The sequence below is a fragment of the Esox lucius genome, chromosome 16 (assembly GCF_011004845.1).
Source record: "Esox lucius isolate fEsoLuc1 chromosome 16, fEsoLuc1.pri, whole genome shotgun sequence".
In the NCBI taxonomy this organism is placed as follows: domain Eukaryota; kingdom Metazoa; phylum Chordata; class Actinopteri; order Esociformes; family Esocidae; genus Esox; species Esox lucius.
Genome location: NC_047584.1, coordinates 19621067 through 19644749, shown reverse-complemented (window position 1 = coordinate 19644749; position 23683 = coordinate 19621067). Strand labels below are relative to the sequence as shown.

At 39.8% G+C, this 23683-nt stretch overlaps 2 protein-coding genes across 8 annotated transcripts; one reads left to right on the top strand and one right to left on the bottom strand.

Annotated features, from left to right (window-relative positions):
• Window positions 1-2377: 2377 nt before the first annotated feature.
• On the top strand, window positions 2378-14888 carry si:ch1073-416j23.1 (rac GTPase-activating protein 1). 6 transcript variants are annotated; one of them, XM_010890764.4, is made up of 17 exons: window positions 2378-2639; window positions 3386-3474; window positions 4543-4745; window positions 5231-5367; window positions 6011-6083; window positions 6191-6244; window positions 6324-6419; window positions 8514-8658; window positions 8737-8924; window positions 9023-9178; window positions 9252-9347; window positions 9436-9634; window positions 13461-13566; window positions 13857-13989; window positions 14216-14342; window positions 14541-14643; window positions 14753-14888. In XM_010890764.4, the coding sequence occupies exons 2-17, from the start codon at window positions 3390-3392 to the stop codon at window positions 14805-14807; spliced, it is 1956 nt and encodes a 651-aa protein (XP_010889066.2). In that variant the 5' UTR covers window positions 2378-2639; window positions 3386-3389; the 3' UTR covers window positions 14808-14888. The 6 variants fall into 6 exon arrangements, with proteins under 6 accessions (XP_010889066.2, XP_019910542.2, XP_012993436.2 ...); XM_020054983.2 differs by lacking the exon at window positions 2378-2639 and adding an exon at window positions 2725-2815; XM_013137982.3 differs by lacking the exon at window positions 2378-2639 and adding an exon at window positions 2734-2819.
• A 916-nt stretch (window positions 14889-15804) lies between these two features.
• On the bottom strand, window positions 15805-22671 carry gmppaa (GDP-mannose pyrophosphorylase Aa). 2 transcript variants are annotated; one of them, XM_010890758.5, is made up of 13 exons: window positions 22520-22671; window positions 21671-21768; window positions 21485-21588; window positions 19725-19917; window positions 19526-19585; window positions 19302-19432; window positions 19105-19119; window positions 18095-18235; window positions 17898-17995; window positions 17768-17814; window positions 17551-17643; window positions 17224-17392; window positions 15805-17042 (listed from the first exon to the last, which is right to left on the bottom strand). In XM_010890758.5, exons 1-13 carry the CDS (start codon window positions 22557-22559, stop codon window positions 16942-16944), a joined length of 1290 nt encoding a protein of 429 aa, XP_010889060.2. In that variant the 5' UTR covers window positions 22560-22671; the 3' UTR covers window positions 15805-16941. The 2 variants fall into 2 exon arrangements, with proteins under 2 accessions (XP_010889060.2, XP_010889061.2); XM_010890759.5 differs by lacking the exon at window positions 19105-19119 and having other exon boundaries at window positions 22520-22670.
• Between the last annotated feature and the right edge of the window lie 1012 nt (window positions 22672-23683).

The window sequence follows — 23683 nt, the reverse complement described above, 5'->3', positions numbered from 1 at the left end:
ATGCAAAGAAGAAACCATATATAAACAAGATCCAGGAACACCGCCACCTTCTCTGGGACTGGACTCATTTAAGATGGACAGAGACGAAAATTGTCCTGTGGTCAAACAAACCAATTTGAAATTATTCTTGGGAATTATGGGCGACGTGTCCACCGGACTTAAGAGAGGGACCATCCAGCTTTTGATCAGTGCATAGTTCAAAAGCCAGCATCCATGATTGTATAGAGGTGCATTGGTGCACATGGTATGGGTGACTTGCACATCTGTGAAGGCACCATTAATGCTGAACAATATATAGAGGTTTTGGAACAACACATCCAGAAAACGTCTTTATCAGGGAAGGCCTTGTTTATTTCAGCAATACAATGCCAAATCACATTCTGCACGTATTTCAACAGCATGGCTCGGTAGTAAAGGGGTCTGGGTGCTAAACTGGCCTGCCTATGGTCCAGACCTGTCACACATTGAAAACATTTGGTGCATTATGAAACGAAAAATACAACAAAGGAGACCCTGAACTGTTTAGAAGCTGCAATCCCATATCAAGCAAGAATGGGAAAACAATTCACTTTCAAAACTACAGCAAATGGTCTCCTCAGGTTTCCAAACACAGAGTATTGTTAAAAGAGGTGATGCAACATGTCCCAGGTTTCTTGAAACCTGGGATCCAATTGCATTGAATTTGTTGCTGGTATCAAATTCAAAATTGGTATTGTAATAATGGTTAATGTATTTTTCCAAAAACAATAAAATTTCTCAGTTTCAACCTTTGATATGTTGTCTTTGTACTATTTTCAATGAAATCTAGGGATAAACGATTTGCACATCATTGCATTCTGTTTTTAATTGCATTTTATGCAGCATCCAAACTTTTTTTTGGAAAGGGGGTTGTACATTAGCTGTTGGGTTTTGAAAATATTTATTTCTGCCACCATTGATTTCACGCCATTGACCCATGTGCATAATTTACAGTATAAATAGAATCACCATCTTACCTCAGTTAGCAGGAAATTTAGAGTTTGAAAGTAAAGTCGTTTTGATGGCATGGGTCAGAAATTGGCCTATACATGACATGGTCCTGAAAGTTGTGTACTCTTTTGGCTTGGGTGCACCATTTTCACAAGCACAGGCAAAGAAAATTGCAGAATGCCTCTTCAAAGGATTTTCCCTTGTGCTCCATCAGACCAGAGTAGCTTAGATTTGCTTGTGAATGTAACTATAGTTTGACAACACATCAACATAACACATACTCATGCAGGGTCTGTCTGACAGGTGCTGCCAGCAAAGCAGAGATATACATCCATACGAAAACAAGTTCCTGATAGGCTGTAATCTAAGAAGTACAGAATGTGCAAAATGATGATCTTATGCCATAACTTAGAAGTGACAGCATTACAATATGCAATCAAATGAACAGTGTTCCTTCTTCAGACGGATGGTCAGTATGCATGGCAGCAGCATACAATAACGTCATCTGACTATGGGAACATCCACCAAATAAAATGCTGTCCCGCATTAGTACAATTTACAGTACTGCAATTTTGTTATGCCCACCCAAAGTACAAAAACACTAGTTAGCCTGAAAAACAAGTACCTAAATGAGCTTGGAATGTTCTTGAATAAGGTATTGTGGACCAATGTCAAAATGTCTCATGTGGTATGGATAATTTTATGGATAACATTTTAATATGCATTTTAAACCGACATTTTAACCCCACATACACATACAGCATCATTTCAAATCCAAAGTCCTTGAAAATAGAGCTAAAAACAAAAATTGTCACTGTACAAATATTTTGACTTAACTGCATGTTTGTCTTATTGCTACACCTACTGTAGCTCTTGTTGCCGCTAACAGTTCAACTCTGCCATTTAAGATTGTAACCTTACAAAGGCGCTCCATTTTGAGGAAGAGGTTCTCGTTCCCTTCAAAAATGCACTTGGGGGTACTTAAAGATGCATTCCAGTACTTTTGGGAACAAAATATTATTTTAAATCTCCCATTTGGGCTGCATTTATATTACATGGTTTATAATTGTTCTCTACATTTCCTTGGAATTAATTGAAGTCAACTTTCTAAATGTAGTGGTTTTATGTCAGTGTTTCCCAAACCACTCCTGAAGACCTAGACTTTCAAACCGAATCATGTGGCTGTCTGGAGCCCTGGAAGGTACTCAGCATGAGTACACTGACAAATATTTGGGAAGTACTACATTTCAAATATTTTCTTTTCACAGTACTCCTTTTAACATAATTACATTTCTTACCCCAGGCAATCCAAGTAGGCTATGAAGTACCTTTTGTTAATGTGGCATATAATTTTTAGGTTAAACTCTTAAAAATCCTACCTTCGTGGACTCCTCAGCTATGGCAGAACTTACGGACTTTCAGCTGAAGGCACTGCATGGTTGTGGTTTGCAACTAAAATGCAAAGATGCCTAACGCTCAGTCATACACCTACCACATCAAGAACCCATCGAAAAAGACAAATGAAGCTCTTATTAGCGTAGCTAGGCTTAAGCTTGCAGTAAACATTATGTATTCCTACTGGACATCAGGATACAGAGAAAAAAAGCTAGGAAATACCATAAATTTGATTACGGAAATAATGGCACGAATTATTTAACGTTAGCACCGAGGTATGATCTGAGTAAAACATTTCATAACATACATTGTTGTTGTTGATTTACCAAAGTTGATGCGGGAGTTAATTATGTCAACATCACAAGAATTTAGTTAACAGTAAATTAATGTCGACCAGTACCTCGCGATTGGCCTCCGGTTGCTGCCGGTTTTCATAAGTGCGCATCCAGCGGTAGGTGCGTGCATGCAATTTCGTTAACATATTCTATGTTAAAGGGTGATTTGCCAATTTATTCTTTGAACGTTTGATAATACTATACATTTGTTGAAATGTTGCCTAATACTGACCGTTGCTATTGATACCTGTAAAAAATTTATGTTATTGGAGGTGTGTAGGTGGGGCAACACATTTTCTGTCTCCAATCAGGCCTTGAAACATGTTCGGAACGACTGCTAAATTACGTATTCTGTTAACATAACAAGTTCTAGCAATTTGTAGTCTATAACATTTCAGGTTTACATGAGTTTCAATGAGCGTTACTCGAAAGTAAGCTACGTTTTTTAAGGTTAACTTTGGTTAAGCTAACTTTAGTGCTTGGTTGTTCGTTAAAACTTTTTAGCCAAGTCGCCTCCCCAACCCAACATTGTAATGTCCAGTTTAGCAAAACTACGTATTCGTGTCCCACGTGAAAGGTGGAGATTCGTGTCGTTTTGTTTTCGTTTTTTAGCCAATTGCCATACGCTTTCTTGATATTCAGTATCAGTTTAATTTGATGTATATTTTTCTATCCATCACCATCAGTAAAATGGGCGAAGCCTTTATCAGGGAACTTCTCTCTCTGTGCCTTCAACGTATTGCTGTTGAGGGAAATGCAATGAACACTGAACCAGGTAAGAATAAACCTGTTGGGCTGTGAACCAAATATTAAAGAAGAAATCATTCACAAGGAATTATTTAAATGTTGTCTTGGCCATTGTTTTACATAAATGTAATTCCATTCATTCCTATACAATATTCCAGTCCAGATGTTTGTTCAAAGGGCTTAGCTTGAGAATAAGTGAATGTCCAGTCAAATAAATGTTTGTGTTTATAGATGTTAAATGTTTAGCATGGTCTCAGGCGAATACATAACATGGACATTTGTGATATTGCTGAATACATACGTTACGCTATGGTACATTACAATGAGATTAGACCTGATTTTCCACTTAGCGTTGAAGCATCATCCTGGCAGTTGTTTTGGACAATATTGAATTTCTGAGATTTCTGAGAAGTAAAAACTATACATTTCTCTAATTAAAACAAGTATATTTCAACACTAAGTGGAAAATTAGGTCCAAAATTAGGATATGATTAGGAGAAAATGGAAAGCTCACCTCAATGGATTCAAAATTGTAACCATTAGAATGAAGGTCAGGGGTGTTTCTGCCTATCCACAATTCCTGACCACAATGCCCTTCCAAACATCCACTCTATTTAACTCTAAAACTGCACTCACCTTTGTCACTTAGTGGCTGGTCTGTACCATAACCAAACGTAATGGAATTATTAATTTGTCTGTAAAGTAACTTCCATATCCCCGAGACTAAGACCTAAAACGAACATCCACCCATCAAATGTGGGTGAGTTTTTTTGCGTTGGCGGGTAGAATGTGGATGGACACGCAGGGATCTATAGTTTTTAACTTGCTTTTTTGGGACATAAACATACTGAGTACATGCAAGAATTTACCATCATGTTTTAAAGTATATCTGATGTTTAGTTTAAGCTTTACTTAAACTTACTAGCCTACATTAAGTATCAGTAAACTGCAATTCTCATTTCTGTTATAGTATGCCCATTTTATTTCTCATTAATGTATACACACTTGGAGCAGGCTGCTTTACAAGGTAATTATTTTGTTAATAGATTGGTGTCTAATACACTGCTTTGTCACTTTGGTCTTTACATACTGACAGAGTTTATTGAGGTAGTGAGAAACTATGATGCCACCAGGAAGAAATGGCTCCATGCAGAGCTGGAGTTGAAGAGGTACAAAGAACTGCTGTTGAAGTCAGACATAGCCCAAGCAGCCCTGGAAGTTAAACTGAAACACTGTCGCAACCAGGTCGAAGTGGAGATTAAGAAACGCTACAAGGCAGAGGCAGACTTTCAGTACCTGGTATGGCTCCCTTTAACCTTGTCATTCTGTCTGATTGAATTGACAATAGATTCAAAATGTTAGAGGTCAAGTATGACTTCCACAATGTAATGGTAGGTGTCCTGTAGTCATGACAAATCCTTGGGCGTTTCAGAAACCAATAGGGTCCAGCTGCAATCTACAGTCTATTTTCATAAGATGCATAACTAGTTGGAAAGTTGAAATAAACTCCATTTGAACTTTTCAAACGTATCAGTTTGAAAAGGCCGTTTTGAATTTTCTGAGGCAATGTTTCAGACTATCCATTAGGTAACCATGGTAACATGTTTAGGCATGATAAACCCTAATGTAGTAGCTCCAATATGTTGCTTGTTAACTCTGTGTTACGCATGACCATTTATCAATGCATGTTTCATCAGTGCTTGATTTGTACAAAGATCTACTTTCTGCAGTCTGTGAGAAGATTGGACAAATTCCTCTAACTGTCGTATTTTATTTCTTTACAGCAACGGCAAATGCAACTAATGTGTGAAATACTGGTCAATGACAGCAAGTCCAATGCATGTCTGAATGATGAGCAGAGATCTATGCTGGCCAACTTCAACCACAGAGGAGTCAATGTCACCCAGCACAAGAGCAAACGGTACTACAAATATAGCTATATTTGTGCCTAAATATCAGTCTGTTACCATAGTTACTCCACAGACGATTAGGCTGAATCATGTTGCTTGAGAAAAGACAATTGTCTCCTCAAGTCAGAATGTTGAATAAAATTATATTCAGATGTACTTTAGTGGTTGTCCATTGTTTGCCCTTTTGCCAGAAGGAGAGGGTATTAAATGTCTGTAGCTAAGTAGTGGTACTTTACTGTAGTACGTTTTGGGGTGTTGGCCTGTATGTTGTGCTATTGGCTTGTATTAGTAGTTGGTATTTTAAAATTCCTCACGTGATGCACAATATGTAAATCATTTGTGCAACTGACCAAGTTATCTCTCATTTAGCAGGAAGTATGTGTGTTTCACTTACAAAAAGGAATACATCCAAAACAAAAATAGAAACAGCAGCAACATATACTATACTGTGCAGCATATCGTTTTGTTAAAAGCCTAACACTCCCCTGTGTATACTTTGTCTCAGATTACCTGAGGGGAAAATCTGCATATGACAAAGTTGTTCTTTTTAGAGAGAACTCTCTGGTTTAGACGTCCTATGTCTGTTTACATATTTCCTTTTTACAGTATTTTATTTTACTCATTACCTTTTAGTATTTTCTGATTTCTCCTTAGATTATCTGTCATCGATGAGTCTTCATTCCTGTCTCACTCCGATATTAGTTATGATAGAACTGATGATGACATGGTACGATGTGACTTTTTTTGCATTACATTCACTTTGAACGTAAGATTGAACCAATAAATGTTAATGGCATGTATGGTTAATGTATCACTTTGATTAAATGTGAACAGGATCTGGACGTAACAGTAGCGAAGCCACTCAAGTCCAGGGCAAGGGAAAAAAGGGTTTGTAGATCTCTTGAATTAATGATTTAATCATATTTACTATGGTGCTTTGAGCCTTGTTCTGTTTGGGCTTACCTAGCGATCTTCCATGGGCCCAAATGTCGGCGCTCCTGCTGGGAAGAGAGGAAGAGTAGGTGGTCACTCAGAGGATCTCGAAAGAAGACCTGTTGAAAAAGTAAGCAGCCTATAGATCCTGATTAAACGTACTCCCCATAAACACAAGGCTGCAACACAGGCAGTGGATGTTAACTTTCATAATGAGAAACTACACTGAACAAAACGATAAACGCAACACTTTTGTTTTTGCCCCCATTTATCATGAGCTGAACTCAAAGATCTGAGACTCTCTCTATGTACACAATAGGCCTTTTTCTCAAATAGTGTTCACACATCTGTCTAAATCTGTGTTAGTGAGCACTTCTCCTTTGCTGAGATAATCCATCCACCTCACAGTTGTGGCATATCAAGATGCTGATTAGACAGCATGATTCTTGCACAGGTGTGCCTTAGGCTGGCCACGATAAAAAGGCCATTCTAAAATGTGCAGTTTCACTGTATTGGGGGGGCCTGGGGGGATCCGAAAACCAGTCAGTATCTGGTGTGACCACCATTTGCCTCACGCAGTGCAACATATCTCCTTCGTATAGAGTTGATCAGGTTGTTGATTGGGGCCTCTGGAATGTTGGTCCACTCCTCTTCAATGGCTGCGCAAAGTTGCTGGGTATTGGCAGGACCTGGAACACGCTGTCGTATACGCCGATCCAGAGCATCCCAAACATGCTCAATGGGTGACATGTACGGTGAGTATGCTGGCCATGCAAGAACTGGGATGTTTTCAGCTTCCAGGAATTGTGTACAGATCCTGCAGTCAGGTCGAGACACCGATGAGGACGACGAGCATGCAGGTGAGCTTCCCTGAGACGGTTTCTGACAGTTTGTGCAGAAATTATTTGGTTATGGAAACCGATTGTTGCAGCAGCTGTCTGGGTTCCTGATCTCAGGCAATCTTGGAGGTGAAGATGCTGGATGTGGAGGTCCTGGGCTGGTGTGGTTACACGTGGTCTGCAGTTGTGAGACCGGTTGTATGTACTGCCAAATTCTCTGAAATGCCTTTGGTAGAGAAATTAACATTGAATTCATGGGCAACTGCTCTGATGGACATTCTGGCAGTCAGCATGCCAATCGCACACTCCCTCAAAACCTGTGACATCTGTGGCATTGTGCTGTGTGATGGAACTATACATTTTAGAATGATCTTTTATTGTGGCCAGCCTAAGGCACACCTGTGCAATAATCATGCTGTCTAATCAGCATCTTGATATGCCACAATTGTGAGGTGGATGGATTATCTCCCCAAAGAAGTGCTCACTAACACAGATTTGTGAACACTGTTTGAGAGAAATATGCCTTTTGTGTACATAGTCTTAGATCTTTGAGGTCCAGCTCATGATAAATGGGGGCAAAAACAAAAGTGTACAATTTGGTTCATTGTATATTTTCAGTCTGAGAATGTACTGAGAAAATGTACTAAGAATATCGTGCACCATTCCCAGAACGTTGTGGGAAGGTTGTAGGAAAATGTTGGATAACCATGCTCAAGTAACATACAGCATGGTTCTCAGAAAGTTTTGTGCTGACTGGGTTACTTGGTTCATCCTGGCTATCTTAAGCCCTAGTCACAACATGAATAGCTTTTTAGTTAAAACACATCAATTAACCTGATCAGGTCATTATGTTCATATCTTTAAAAGCAATCATTGGACTTTAACAGAGAATCAGTAGCGATGCTGTAGTGATGCTGACCTCCATTAGCAGTTTAGACATTTAGTCTCGGGAATCATCCGGCATGGTCATGGCCATTTGTGTCCCTGTAGTTGGGCCTAGTGTGTTGTCACTTTTTATTAGGTGGCTCATCCATCAGTCTGTAGGACCTTTTCGCTGCATCATCTCAGAGCTGCACACCTGTATTCTCAGGTGGAAACAGCACTGCACCTTACCATTTGTTCTAAATGGCACCCTATTCCATGTACTCCACAGTTGTTTTGGCCAGGGCCCATAGGACTCAGTAGCTGCGCGGTATGTTCAATAGTAGTGCAGTATATACAGAATAGGGTGCCATTTGGTATCCCTCAGTCCAGTTCCTTCTTGTCCCACTCTGAGGGGGAAAAAACAACTCGGCACTGTGAGACTCACTCCATTACAATGTGATGATTAGGTAAGCTAATGAAGAACGATTGGCCCCACTGATGAATCGAGCATTTTCTTTCAGGAAGTGGAGACTACGATTGTGACTGCGTCTGTCACTACCCCAGAGAGCGGAGGTCAAATTCACATGGTGATCGACATCACCCAGAAATCACCCGAGAAGCCACGCAGGACTTCCATTAGGGACAACCTGATTTCATGTGTTGGCGGTAAAGGAGCTATACTCCACAGTGGATGTGGTCCAAGCAGCGTCTCCCAATTCTCATCTCAATAATTCTGTCCTTCAGAGCAAACATCTGTGTGGACTCCCAGTGATGAAACTATTGCTGACCATGAATCCACCATGGAGCCTGATACCACCGAGGAGCCTGACACCCTCACGGAGATGGAGGACACCAGCACCGAGCTTGGATTTAACCAGGTGTTCACTCCCATTGTAACCAAAGCTCTGAGACACTACTTTCTGACTAAAACGGTAAGAATTGCCTTTGGGATACTGTTCAACAATATATGGACTGTAATTGTTGTTAGTAGCATTTCGACTGCCTACGGAGCAGCTAAACGTCCTGTCAGGTGATTCGTCCAGAAACCTGTGTGCCGTGTGGGAAGAGGATCCGTTTTGGGAAGATGGCCGTGAAGTGCAGGGACTGTCGTGTGGTGGCTCATCCCGAATGTAAACAGAAGTGCCTGGACTGCTGCCTTTCCTCACATGGATTTCATGGATCTGAGGTGCTTCAACAGAATATTCCGAAAGAACCTCCCTTTTGTTCTTTATTTTTAAACGTTTCTCATTCGCTTGCAGGACACTTTAGAGAGCTTTGCCCCCACGACGCAGCCTAGGATCCCTCTGATAATTGTGCAGTGTGTGAATGAAATTGAGAAAAGAGGATTGGAGGAGGTATGTTCTCACTGTGGATTAGTTTAACACTGTTATATTTGACTAGTTGCCAACGTAAGTTCAACTGGCTCCTGCTCTGTTGTTACAGAGAGGCATCTATCGTGTTCCTGGAAACGAGCGCGTGGTGAAGGAGCTGAGGGAGAAATACATTGGCCGCAAAGAGCCCATTATGCTCAGTAAAGTGGATGAGATCCATGTTGTCTGTGGACTTCTCAAGGACTTCCTGAGAAAACTGAAGGAGCCCCTTATCACCTTCAGGCTGCATAGAACCTTCATGGAGACATGCGGTATGTTTTACCCCACACTGTGTTCCAGATGGCACATATGGGCCCTGGTCAAAAGTATTGCACTACCCAATATGCTGCCATGTGGGGCATAATTTTCACTGATATGTTGTCATATAACCAAATGGAAGGGACGCTTTGTCAAATGAATGGTACAATACTATAGTCCCCTTGAATTCCTTCAGGTGGATATGCTTGTATATAGTCACCTCAAATACTCTTGATAATGATCTGCATAAACATAATGCATTTTAACATAATTCTTGTTTTCAGTACAGTGTGCACTGAGCCTTATTTATATTTGTTGGAGAACATATTGGAAGGGATCTTGACCATTACTTAATACAGAATAATTCCAGATCCTTGTGCTATTTTGGTCTGCCCTTATGGACACTTTGGACTGCCTTGTGCAGTTATCCAACCATCTATTTCTTTAGATTTCAATATGTACTTGGTCATTGATTTGCCGCTAGATCAGGAGGTCCACTTGTGGTTGGATGCAGTAGTTTCTTTGATTATGACTCTTGTCTTCCTTCTGTACAATCTTTGTCCTTGCATGTGGGGTTAAGATGCACTTAAAGGTTTTTAATATTATTATAAATTCATAGTTGTTCCATACTTTTTGCATAAAATACAGCTCATTATCTGTGTTTATTTTATACAGATTTTTTTCTCATCTTAAGTGTGTCAATAACATTCCAATCTTTACTATGAGAAACACTTCAAGCTTATCTCTTGAACTGCATCATAGCATACTGGCATACAGAAAGAAAAAATTAAGACCAAGTTGACAGAACGGAACAGAGCAATTCATTTCTAGACCGGGAGAAATCTCACTAAATTCTCTAAATATAAACTCTTCTCACTAATCATCTAAACATACAGAACGTTCTGGAGAAATGTAGTTTCTGTGAAACAAGAAAATTCTTATTTCCTAAATGCAGACATCTCTTCATTTGAAATATGAGAAACAATCCAGACAGTGTGGCAATACCCCTGGTCTGGCTGATTTATAAGATGGGTTTTCTCTCCTCACATAATGTACAATCTAATGAGGAAGGGTGTACTTCACCTACTCTGGATGTGGTTAGTACAGTTATTAATAAAAAGGGTAGGGATCCAAATATGGGTCATAGAGAAACATTTCTGTCCTAAAGCCCAATCAAAAGATATTGGCAGAGACTCTGGGAAAACTGGCTTTGTACTGAAAAGATATGGAGGCTGTTTCTATTAATTGATGTATTAAGTTAGATAATGGATTTCCAGAGTACGATTGTTTATTTACAACTACCAAGGGGAAAACTCTTGATGACTGCAATCAACTGTATTCTACAAAGAAATTACAGGTTGTCGGAATTTTTTTTACCCATGATTGCCCAGATGCCAATTGGTCTTGACATGAATTTAAATGAAACAGTGAATCATCTATTAGGTACGTTTTTTTATTTTTATTTAAATTGACCATTACCTCAGCAACGTTTATATCCAGGTCTTAGTCGCAATGTTGTTTGCATTCACTAGAGATGAATACATTTTAATTTTTAACTTAAATTTTACTAAAATTAGCTTTACTCTGATCACCATGACAGTTCAAATTAGATATTGGGCCTCAGATCTTGACACCAAGTTTCCCAATTTTGGCAAAAAGTAATTCCATTCTTGTGCACCTCCAAGTACAATGACTTATCGGGTCAGTGCAATTGACCCTTCTCAATAGGATTATACTGTTCTGGCATCTTACCCAGTGTGAGCAAGCCGATAAATGCCGGCAAAATAAATGTTTCCTACCAAGATCAATATGTAAGTACCATGCCAAGACTAGTATGTGAACAGTGCAAAGCCTCAGAGGTGACACACAACCAATTATATTCCCTTAAAATCCTTATTTGCATCCTCAATGTTGCCTCTTAACTAAAAACTGATATGTGATGCTTAATATAACAGTTCATTTGATGGAAAAACACCTGGTGGAATGCTAACTCGTTCATTCTGCAGAACCATAGTGGCATTTGAACCTAGGCTACATGAGGGAGTTGTTGAAGATGGGATGCTGATTGGTGATTGTTGAATATACTCATTTGAAGAACAGAATATTTCCCAGTGCTAAAGACACTTGTTCCAATTGTCCTCTTTTTAGCAAAGTTGACATTTAAATTATTTTGACATTCACTCAACATGTTAAATTATAGCACCTATCAATCTAATGAATATATTTTTCTTAGATATTTGGTTTGTATTTTATTTAATGTACAGCATTGTATGTTTCCCACTGGTCTAAATCATCCCTTTAAGCCTTAGGCGTAATGTGTTGGAATGCAAATAGCCATGGTCCTGCACGACCACTGAGGCTAAGAACAAGTAGTAATTATTAATGGTGATCTCCTACCGGTGTACATAAAACAGCCCTTGTTATTTTTTGTTGATAAAACAAAGTGCACAACCAAAGGATAGCTTCTACTGTAAACACTTGATAAATGGTCCATTACATGTCACAGCAGCTTATATTAGGCTGCCTAGAGCTTTTGTATATTTTCAGCTAGTACATTTATAAGTAATGCACTTCATGTGCCAAGATTCCTGAAATGTGTGCATGGTTGTTTACCATGTAATTTGTTTTGTATGATATGTTATGTACCATTTTCCCAAGTTTGTATCTGCTGAAGATCTTAGACTATGTTCGTTTTAAGTCCCAGTGCCTTCCAACATGATTTGGATTATTTTCTTAAAGACATGACTATTAGGTGGAAATCACACATCATGTTAAATATTTTTGTATAAGAGCTGTGTAAAAAAGACCTGAAATTTCTGGCACTTTAGTTAGTGGGCTCTAGAACATCATTTAATCCAATCCAACATGTGTATGTAAATATCTTCTATCTACACATTTGTTTTTTAATGCCCAAATGAGCATACTGAACATTTCAAAGCCCACACGAGGCTTAAAAAATGAGTTATATAAAAGAACATAACGGCATGTATTTGGCATAAAATGAAAAACTTCAGAGGGACTTTAAGAAGAATTTTCACTTAGTCATGCATTGATGTCAGCGGGAGTTAAGAATTGCCTGAGTGTGCAAAACTGGATCTGTGAGTGCATGCACTCAGACTTAGTGATTTGGCCTTTGGTTTGAAGATTCACTAAAGTTATCTAATTCACATTAATAAGATGCTTGATAGAGAGTGCATTTGGCATTAAGTCCCATAAGTCATGGATGGATTTTTTATTATCTTAAAATCGCCTTGGAACCCTTTTGGTATCAAGTGCTGGAGATGTGGGAATGTGTTTAGTTAACCTCATCCATTCAGGGCAGATTATTTCCTTGTTGTGATATCTGACAACTCCCCAGTGACTGTAAAACTATCAATGTTCCGAATTTCTCTCAGCCCAGCTCTTCTACGTTCAGCATGTTAATTTCAATCTTCAATATAATCTTGAGTGAAGGGTAAGTGGTAATTTGCAGCGTGCTGGAAATTATCCCATGTAAATCATGTCTCTCTGCCTCTCAGAAAATCTGATTGACTTCAGGACATAGAACCTCCTTTTTGTAAATTGCATTGAGATGTTTGAGAGAGCCCAGGGCAGCTTTGTCTTCATTTTCTTGGCAGCCAATCCTAGACACATGCTAATGCTACCAAGAACTATCATTTCTACACTGTCTCTAGAGGGCTTCTCAGTCATAATGAAGTGAGTGAATCAACTGAGAGATTATAAATCGGTTGAGTGAGTGTACTGTAGGTCGGCGGTGTGTTTCTCTACGAATTACGGCATGCTGTTCTTTGTCCTTAGGTCTCCCATGAGCCTCACTGATGGGATGTGTATCATTTACAGAGACTCCTGAGGATGACAAGAGCGCAGCAATAATGTACCGGGCCATAGGGGACTTGCCCAAGCCTAACAGAGACACACTGGCTTTCCTCATGCTTCATCTTCAAAGGTAAGGTCTGTGGGTGATCAGTGGAGTGACGTCTTCCAGCACTACGGGTTATTAAATACCCATCTGTCTCTAGAATGATTGTTTGTTTCTCTCCATAAGCAAGCGCCGACTTTAAAATGTCGACCATTTCCTCCACTTGCAGTTAGACAACTTTTGTCAAGATAATAGTTGTTCAACTACATTTTAATGGCACTCCGATGTAGGTTATTGCTAGAGTAAACAGGATGTCTATATGAGGTTTAATGCCTTCTCAGTAAGTGCATTAATACAACCTGCCTCTTCTGCTGTAGAGTCATGCGAAGCCCCCTCTGTCAGATGAACCAGAACAATTTGTCCAGGGTGTTTGGACCCACCGTTATTGGACATGGAATGGCAGAGCCCTCCCCGATGACCATAATGAGAGACACAAACACTCAGCCAAAGGTCGGCAGGGTGCAATTACAATCTTCCAGCATTGCTGGAATTTCAATGTGTTCTTGATTTCAATGTTAGAAATGAAGTACCCAGATTTTTTGTGATACCGTGCTTTTGGTGCTGTAAAAGTCTTATTTTTCCAACATCTCAAATGGGGATATATTGTAGTAACACAATGTGAATTTGGTGGGATGTGATGCTTTTGTATTTTTGTTGATTTCTTTGTATTTCTAAGGTCATAGGTAGAATGCTGTCGTTCCCAGCTGAGTACTGGAAACGGCTCCTCATTGCAGGGAGGGACCAGGTTATATCATCAGTGGTCGACGCTAACATCAATAGTGAGAGGCAAAGCACAGACCGAGGTAAACACACAACCTGCCAGCAACACTCCGCTGCTGTGTGCTATCGGGCAACTCACGCAAACGGTGGTTCAGCTGCCCTCGCACAAAAGTCACCAGGGTTATGTGTCTCCTTCAATGTACTTTTGTGTAGGTGATGTTGGACTCTGAAAAATGCTGAATCATCATGATGCCTCTAACCTGCATCTATCATCTCTTTAGATTGTTTATTTAAACCACTGACTTCCCCTGAGCTGAGTAAATACTTGAAGACTCCTACTAGTGGCTCCTTAAAGGGGAGAATGAAGAATGCATTTAACAATACGTAAGACTGCTTTTTGTATATAAAAGGAAAATAAAAATGTTTGCCAAAATACCTTTTTTTTTGTTACACTTGTCATTTTCAGTGTTTTTTTATTTATTTTTCTCTTCAGTAACCGGACAAAGAACGACCCAAGCAAAAAGAAGTTCTTCCCGTCCCCCAACTGATTGTGGTTAGTGTGGATAGTTTAGTGGAAGTAAGGATGTTATTAATGGAAAACTAAAGCACTTTACATTTGTCTAGCTATCTTTTTGTGTTAAAGAATGCCAAATGTTTAGTATAGTCAAATTTATTATGACATAAGGGGCATTACAGGGCACCTTGTAGGACCTCCCACAGTAATGCACGAGAAACACTGATTTGAATAAAACTGAATAAAACTGTATTAAAACATTTTCAAAATTGATAGATCTGTGAAACAATACATTTCTGCATGAACTTGAACCAAAACAGCTTTTTGTTATACCCGGCACAGATTGTTGCAATTCAGTTACAAAACACTAATTAAATGTAAAACTCAGACTGAACCACAAATGCTTGATTGAAGACAAAATCCCTTTCATTTTAAAATAAGGCATTCAGTAACAACATTGAATACTGGGTAACCATTTCCCATTCTGATTGATTCTGTACTTATTTGTGACAAAGCCTACTAATTAAACGTTATCTTCACTAACTACAGCCCTCTCCCTACCCACTCAGGCCAGAATTCTAGGTCCCCTGCAATGTTCAAATTTAAAGCAAACATTTGATTGCTACTTCAGTTGTAATTCTGCAATTGGTACATCCATTTTGGGCTTTTAATTATATAGCCATTGATTGAAGAACATAAATGCATCATTAGCAGAGTTAAACTGCCATACCCCATTGGAATTCAAAATATAAAATTGTAAAAAGAAATTCAACTATAATGTTGATCTCGTGATTGGTCAGTTCTTGCATCTAGCCTAATATCATGGTTGTACTGTAATGTAGTTTTCATGGTCAGTCATTCATTGCATCTATTGCTCAACGAATTTAGATGTACATTTCTCCAGCCCCATACCTCTGCCAGTTAACAAACAAGCAACGTGACCAATTTGTTATTGTTTGTACTGTAGATTGCCCTCTAACCAAAATGAGACAATCATTTGTTTCTTTTAGAGAAGAATGTAAAAAAAACTATTGCAATTAAAATGGTCACATTTTAATCAAAGCACTCATGTAAAGGGCCCCAAATTAGCCCACACAATTAGTTTGTAGCAGACCCATTATTTATTTTGCAGTCTTGAGTCTGCAGCTGATTTGGTTTTACATTTTTCAAGAACATTCTCAGTAACTAGGCTAGCACCACAAGTAACCCTATGAGAAAATATAACAATTTATAATTTAGTGAATATATCAGAGTTAAACTTCTGCACTAGCCTTAAAATGTACATTTAAAGACAATTTTACAAAGCATTTTTCAGAAAAATCGGGGGATTATGACTTGGAGAAAATGCACCAAACACTACCAGCTTCCAAAAGCATCTCAAATGATATCAGAATTCATGAAGGGTAAAACTAATATATACACTCTCAGACCAGTTTACTTAGTTCACCTATCTAGTAGTCGGTTCCACAGGGATGTAGGCCCATGCTAACCCGATGGTATCACACTATTGCCTCAGGGTGGACGGCGGTACATTCGCTGCCAACATACACACATTTTTGTGTCACAGCCCACTCTAACTGAACTGGGATTATCTGCTGATTGTGTGCCCACTTGATTTACTGTTTTTAACTGATAGAAATGTCTGGTGTGCTCCAATAGCAAATTCATGACAAGGACTGACATTGTGCCGTTATTTGCCTAAATGTGGCCCACCTGTTAGCTTGGACCATTCTCCTTTGACCTCTCATCAACAAGCTCTTTGGTCCTATGGGACTGCCACTGATTCTGTGAAACCTAGGCATTGTTGTGCATTAAAAGCACAGGGGGTGGGCTGTCAAATCCTTAAGTCAGCATATGACACTGATCATACCCCACTGTCATGTCACTCATTTTGTCCACTGTAACATTCAATTGAACAGTAACTGAATGCCTCAACATTCTGCTTTTTATAGCAAGGCACATCCACTGTGTGTAGGAACGATCCATTTATGTGAATGGGTTGCTTTACCTAATGAACTGGCCTGTGAGTGTACCTCTTTCCGAATTCCTAAATAATTGTCATCTGTTATTTTACATTCTAAACAATAACCCAGAGGCAGTGGTGGTGTTCTTCAAACAAACAGTTCTTCGTGGTTGACACTAAATGAACAGGGCAGACAGAAAATGAACTACAATATAATTTGGTTTTTGAAGCTCCGGTTCAGGTCTTTGTGTGGCAAAACAATCGAGTTGAGTATGATCACTTCGGCTGGTATGGTCACATTACAACCTGAAAGCAATAGCAATAATTAAATAATGGTTACATGTTCCAAAACCCTTTTCAGACAGTTTTGAAATACACTGGCTAGGATATTTACAATTGAAAATGTGCATTGCAGCAACTATTGGAACCAACCCTGCCCTGTACATTTCCATGAATCTCCATAGTGGTAAAAGTAGAAGCAACTTACCAAGAATGGTGATTGACGGTGTGAGCTTCCCATCTCTGAAGAGTGTTTCACTGTCTATTTTTGCATAGGGATCATTCGGGTTCGGGTCACTGGGAGTTCCTTCAACTCTGGCCCACTTGCCGACAGAGCTGTCCCATCCAACTATACAGTTCAATACACAACTGTGGTCCTAAAAATCATACAATATTAAACAACTGAACACAACATGATAAATGCAAATTTGACATGTCTTTCGTCTAAGGAACTGGCAAATAAAAAAAACGAAATCATTATCAGAAAATCATTACAATTGGTCAGTGTTTAGATATGTCTGTGGTAATTGCTTGCCTGTAGAGTAGCACCATGCAGGATGATGGACTCCCTCACTCGAACACCTGCCCCGATGGTCACCCCTGTGCCAATGGAGACATTGGGACCCAACTAAAGAAAATATATTGTTTAACCATTATTATTGCATTTAGTGTTTGCATGCCTCCAGCATATTTTTTATTGTGGAGAATTGTAGTTGATTATGCAGTAAAAGCTAAGCAGGATAAGCACTTACCACTGCAGTAGGGTCAATATTGGCTGTCGGGTGCACATATACATTTCCTGGGACACAAATCAGTGGTGTGTAAATAAATGTAAAACACAAACTGCAAAGCTAAAGAGCGAAAAGTGCTGTATTAACCAACCGCTTATCCGTGGCCCTCCATCTTTGTTTGTAGCCAGACGTTCCTTGTGGGTTTTGTGGTACTGGTTGAGGTACAAGCGACTGGCATAGATTGCAGACCTGTTAAAAGTAGATTCAGAAGGTGGTCAAACCAACAATTTAAACATCTTTGTCTGTGACGAGAGAGGGGTTTGTTGTAGATCGGGACAACCTACTCACCCTGCAGATTTAATCTGGCTCCAGAAGGCTGGGGTTTTGTAGACATAGAGCTTTCCCTGTCCAGCTAGAGCTGTGAAGATGTCCTGTTCTAATCGAATGGCCTCAGCTCGATGCCAGCCGTTTCCATTAGTCAGGTCATCTCTGAAAGAGACCGATGTATGAGAGAACAATCTTAAATGGAAAACAAACACAAAAAAAATCACCATCACCCCATTACAATGTCCAGGCTCCTCCAAAAACACACCCTAAGTTATCCCCGTCTCAGACTTATCACCACCAGTTACAATCGGATGAGGTTCAGGTTTGCTTGCTGGGTCTCTTTGTTTTGCATCACCCAGTGGGTGTGTGGAGTCCACATATTTATACTATTCCATTGATCCTAAAGATGAAACTCCAACCCTGGGAAATGCTCAGTCATTCTCTAGTACAGTGTTTACTAATTCCAAGGTCACAACCACTTCTGATTAGATAGTGACCGTAGCCTAGCTTCAAGGTCACACAAATCTGTAAAGCTTTAACTGCTTTTAAGTCACCAAGAAGAGTAATGGATTGACCAGGTGCCCAAGGATACAAGGGGGAGTGTTAAAAGTTGACAAGCACAGTGTATTAAAATAGATTTTGACAGCAAAAGTAATTTGACGGAGAAAGGATCAGAGGCAACATGGTTGACTTGAGTAATGGCACACATCCTAAAGGAAATTAAAAAAATATTCAGATATCATAGTCAATATCACATCAACCACTTTGAATGGGTCAAATGTATTTATTTGGCCAAACGTTAGGTGATTTACTAGAACAGCTGTATGAACCTGTGTGCCAACTTCTCCAATCTTGACAATGGCTGAATAAGTGTGTGGCAACAAACTTTCCTAAAACCTTCAAGAAAGATCCTTTACACTGTGGGCCAGTAGTGTGACTCCATGAAGAGATGCTTTTTAGATACCTCCATGTGATGTTTGACTAACGTTATCTCTACAACCACTCTGTCCAGCCTATTTGTACCGACTTACCCCTCATATGGATATCTGATGATGGGGAACGGGAAACAGAATGATGGCAGGAAAGGGGAAAGGAAAAAAGACAAATGAGGAGAACCAAAGATAGGAAATGATTGAATTCACATGCACCACTCCCATGGATAGAGGCCCTTCAGGGTAAAATCTCTATGCTCCCGCAATAGGATCCGAGGCAGATTCCTCCCACTCACAACAGCATGTCCTGCTGGTTCTTTTGGAATACTGCCCCAATGTGTTGGAAAATCTCTGGGGTAAACAGGTAGATTCCACAGTTTATGATGTCACTCACAAAAGTGCTAGGCTTCTCCACATAATGCAGAACCTGAAACAACAGCAAGAGATTGGTAAATGTGCTGAACCAAGTAATAACTTAAGCATGTTCAATATCAAAGCATGGCCAAATGTCCTGCATCACCTCATTTGTTTCCTGGTTTTCCACAATACAGCCATAGTTCATGGATTGTTTTCTATTTGCCTACAAAAAAATGCAATGCATTGAGTAGGGATTTAAAACATTAAAGCTCAAGGAATTATACGCAAATGCCCCCCATCAAGATATCCCAAAAGTAAATTGGCCAGGGTCAGGTAAAACATAAAAATAAAAGCCTCCTCACAGTTGTTCCCAGGATGACCAAACTGCTTGGGTCTCCATGTTCTTTCTGAAAGTGGAGCATCTCACATAGAGGAAACTCAGAACACACGTCAGCATTCATAATGAAGAATGCTTCAGGCCCACCGGAAAGGATCTGATCTCTGAAGTGGTAGATTCCTCCCCCAGTACCCAAAGCTGCATACTCCTGCAAATACCTAAAATTTCAACAAGCGTGTCAGTGATTGTCCATCCAATTTCAGCTAGTTCTACACTGCTCAAATAAATTAAGGGAACACGTAATCATCACAGTATAATAACATGTCAATTAAACTTCAGGGATATCAATCTACCCATTTAGGAAACATAAGCGATTGAGAATCAATGTCACCTGTTTTGGTGCAAATGAAAGTGACAACAGGTGCACTGGAGAGGCAACAGCAAGATACCACACCAAAAAGGCAATGGTTTTGCAGGTAGTGGCCGAGACAGTTGCTCTCTCCGTATCCTTCCTGATTCTTTTCTTTTCTAGTTTTGCATTTTGCTAGTGTCCTTGTCACTACTGGTAGCATGAGGCAGTACCTGCAGTCCATTCAGGTTGCAGAGGTAGTCTAGCTCCTCCAGGACGGCACATGCATACGTGTCGTCGCAAGGTTTGCTGTGTCTCCCAGTACAGTTTCCAGAGCATGGAGGAGATACCAGGACACAGGCCATTACATGAACAGAGTTGGACAGGGCTGAAGAAGGGCATCAACCCAGCAGCAGGACCTGTATCTGCTCCTTTGAGCGAGGACACAGAATCCTCCTCCTGTGGGCTACTGGTGTGCATGTTTCTGACCAAACTGTCAGAAACAGACTGTGAGGGTGGCATGAGGGCCCGACATCCTCTAGTTGGACCTGTACTCACAGCTCAGCACAGTGCAGCTCGATTGGCATTTACCAGAGAACACCAGAATTGGCAGGTCCAGCACCCCATTCTCTTCACAGGTGGGAGCAGGTTCATACTGAGCATGTGACAGACGTGAAAGAGTCTGGAGATGCTGTGGTGAACATTACACTGCCTGTAACATCATCCAGCACGACCAGTTTGGCGATGGGTCATTATTAGTCTGGGGAGGCATATCCTTGGGTCGCACATACCTCCACCTGCTAGCTAACGGTACTCTGACTGCTGTTAGGTACCAGGATTAAATCTTTAGACATTACACTGGTGCAGTGGGCCCTGGGTTCCTCCTGGTCCAGGATAATGCCCGGCCTCATGTAGCCAGAGTGTGTAGACAGGTCCTGGATGAAGAAGGCATTGATGCCATTGAGTGGCCCTCACATTCCCCAGACCTGAATCCAATTGAGAACCTCTGGGATGTTATGTATCAGTGCATCTGACACCTCAAAGTAGTGCCACAGCCTGTCCAGGAGCCCCATCTGCCGTCACATTAGGAGCATGCCCAGATGTTGTCAGGAGTGCATACACGCAAGTGGGACCCATGCACACTACTGAATCACATTATGAGTTGCCGTGATGGAATTCAAACCAGTTGGAACAGTCTGTGATTTCAAATGTTTACTATGATATTTGGTGTGAGTTTGAATCCAGCCCTTAATCAGTTGGTGATTTTGGTTTCCATTAATTTATGTAATTTTGTTCTCAACAAATGACAACCTACAGTATATATTTTGATCGTTCATTGAGACCCGATCGATGTGTGATTTAGGTGTTCCCTGAATTTTTTTGAACAGTGTATATTTTTATTTCTTATAGAATTTCTGAATTGTCCTTTGATTTACCTGATAGAGATTTTGAATTCCTGTTGTGCGCTAATCATGAATCTGGTAAGTTCTTCATTTGACTGGTAAAAGCCGATAAGCAAAATCTCCTTCATATTTGGAACCTACGAAAAAAGTAATGATTTTTTTTTTTATTTCTACTGATGATGATGATGATGGGAAATGTTTTTCCCATTGATAACCTACCTTGGCACATGCTTCAATATGATGCTGTAGCATAGGCACACCAGCCACCGGAAACAAGGGTTTTGGGACCTCAAATGACAATGGTCGAAATCGTGTACCTATATGACAAGTATGACAAAGTCACCGGCTCAGTTTTTCTTGTTTATATTCTAATAAGTGAAAAGATTTTCATTTACCCCTATTTTACCAGGAAAATTGAATAAGTAAATGCATTCATATGGACAGCAACAACCTGTATTATAGCCATTCTGTAGGATTGTAGTTTATCGTTTATTGTGATGTCTTGAAAAAGTTCGGGTGCAATTTATTCGATTAACGAAAATTCAGGAAGGTAACTTTCAAAAATAGCTCAGTCCATACAATCGCGTTTATTAGTTAACTTCTTCGAAGAATGTTTAGTAAACTATACCCTATGCCACGTTCAAAGCAACTCCAAACGTGGAACTCTCAAATCTACAACCTATGGCGTCCGTGCTTTAAAAAATCTGGGAACTCTGGATAAACAAAATAGCTCTGACTTGGGGGAACACAATCGTTTTGATCGGCCAACCATCGTTGAGTGCCGACTTTCCAACCTGGAGATCACTGACATCATGATTTGACATAATTCTTTTCTCAGTTCCGAGCTGTTTTAAACGAGGCATTAGGGTTATCTCAAACAACGCCACGTCATTCATTACAACATCTAATATTGTAGCCAGTTAGAACCTGGCTAGTTGGCTAATATAAACGCGTTACCTAAAGCTAGTAGTGTTAGATGCCTGGGTCTAGTCCAGATAGAAGAACTTAAAGTCAATAACACGTACCTATGAACTGGCAAATTAATTATATAAAATATTTAACACTTACCTTTCTGCGGCCCTCCAATGAGAATTACAGCTTTCAGCATTTTGAACTGCAAGTAGCTATCTGGAAACTAAATTATGAGAGATTACGCTCTTCTGTTTCGTTCTGTCTACCTGAATTTCTGTTCTTCCTGTTTGTCTAGTGTAATACGTCACCGCAGAAATTGGGGATTGTGGGAAATAGAGTTGTTTTACCATTTGAGAAGCCTTCGAGCGATTTCGGGTTGACCACTTTTACGTGCGGAAGATTCTGAAATTCTAGTATTCCATAGGTCCCACGGCGGAAAATCGGTTGTAGATGGGGGAAAAAAACTTAATGAAGAGCTTCAAAATCTTGGTAAATGGTTAGCTGCTAATAATCTTTTCATTCACATGGGAAAATGAGAATACATTCTGATTGCATCAAAAGTCAGCATGAGAATGTAACCTACTCCAAACTGACAGCTTCAGATTCCCTTCTTGATGTGAGATAGACAGTCACCCATTTGCTGAATGTAGGCTCTGAAAGCTCTCACCGAAGCCAACCAAAATACCTAAAAAGGCTAACAAGAACAACATTAGCATGGGCCCTGCAAACATGGGCCAGCAGTTTCATAACAATATTTTTATTTAACCTAAAACAGACTGACAAACATGTTAATCAATTATTGAAAATCTCATATAATTCACACTACCATTTTATTTCACTTCAACGTTTGTAAACAGTGTATGTCATCAAAACATTTAAAACAGATTTTTAAATAATGGATGATCGGTTTCTTGAATCTATGAATTTGTTTTTCTCTGGACATGCCTCTTAGCGTTTAACCAAGGCTGCTTTGTTATTGTTTTAATTACGGATTCAAATGTTTTCTTTTTTTTTTATGCTTCTCTTACCAGAAGTAGAATTCCTTCATGTCTCTCCAAATGCTGGTTCAAAATAGGCAAGCAAAATACCTGCACGTATGTGTTCTGTTTTACATCCCATTTATGCACGAAATATGCCTTCAAGTACAACATGAACTTCAAATAGGACAACAACAATGCAAAAACAGTTGAATAACCGATGAGTTAACTTTTATTTGCTCGTTAAAATGTAACCTGCAGTAAGATTATCTCCCATGCGGGTCCCAGCTCCTCGACGCTAAACTGTTACATGTGCAAATACTCAGATCTGACTGTGGCAAAG

Bases quoted from the DNA above. Each gene is read 5' to 3' on its own strand.
- si:ch1073-416j23.1 (XM_010890760.5), top strand. From the start codon at position 3,233: ATGTCCAGTTTAGCAAAACTACGTATTCGTGTCCCACGTGAAAG. The intron at 5,368-6,010 runs GTACTACAAATA...ATTTCTCCTTAG, and splicing joins ACCCAGCACAAGAGCAAACG to ATTATCTGTCATCGATGAGT. The intron at 9,179-9,251 runs GTGCTTCAACAG...ATTCGCTTGCAG, and splicing joins ATGGATTTCATGGATCTGAG to GACACTTTAGAGAGCTTTGC.
- gmppaa (XM_010890758.5), bottom strand. From the start codon at position 22,559: ATGCTGAAAGCTGTAATTCTCATTGGAGGGCCGCAGAAAG. The intron at 17,644-17,767 runs GTAAGTGCTTAT...TATTTTCTTTAG, and splicing joins ATATTGACCCTACTGCAGTG to TTGGGTCCCAATGTCTCCAT. The intron at 17,393-17,550 runs GCAAGCAATTAC...TATGATTTTTAG, and splicing joins TGCATGGTGCTACTCTACAG to GACCACAGTTGTGTATTGAA.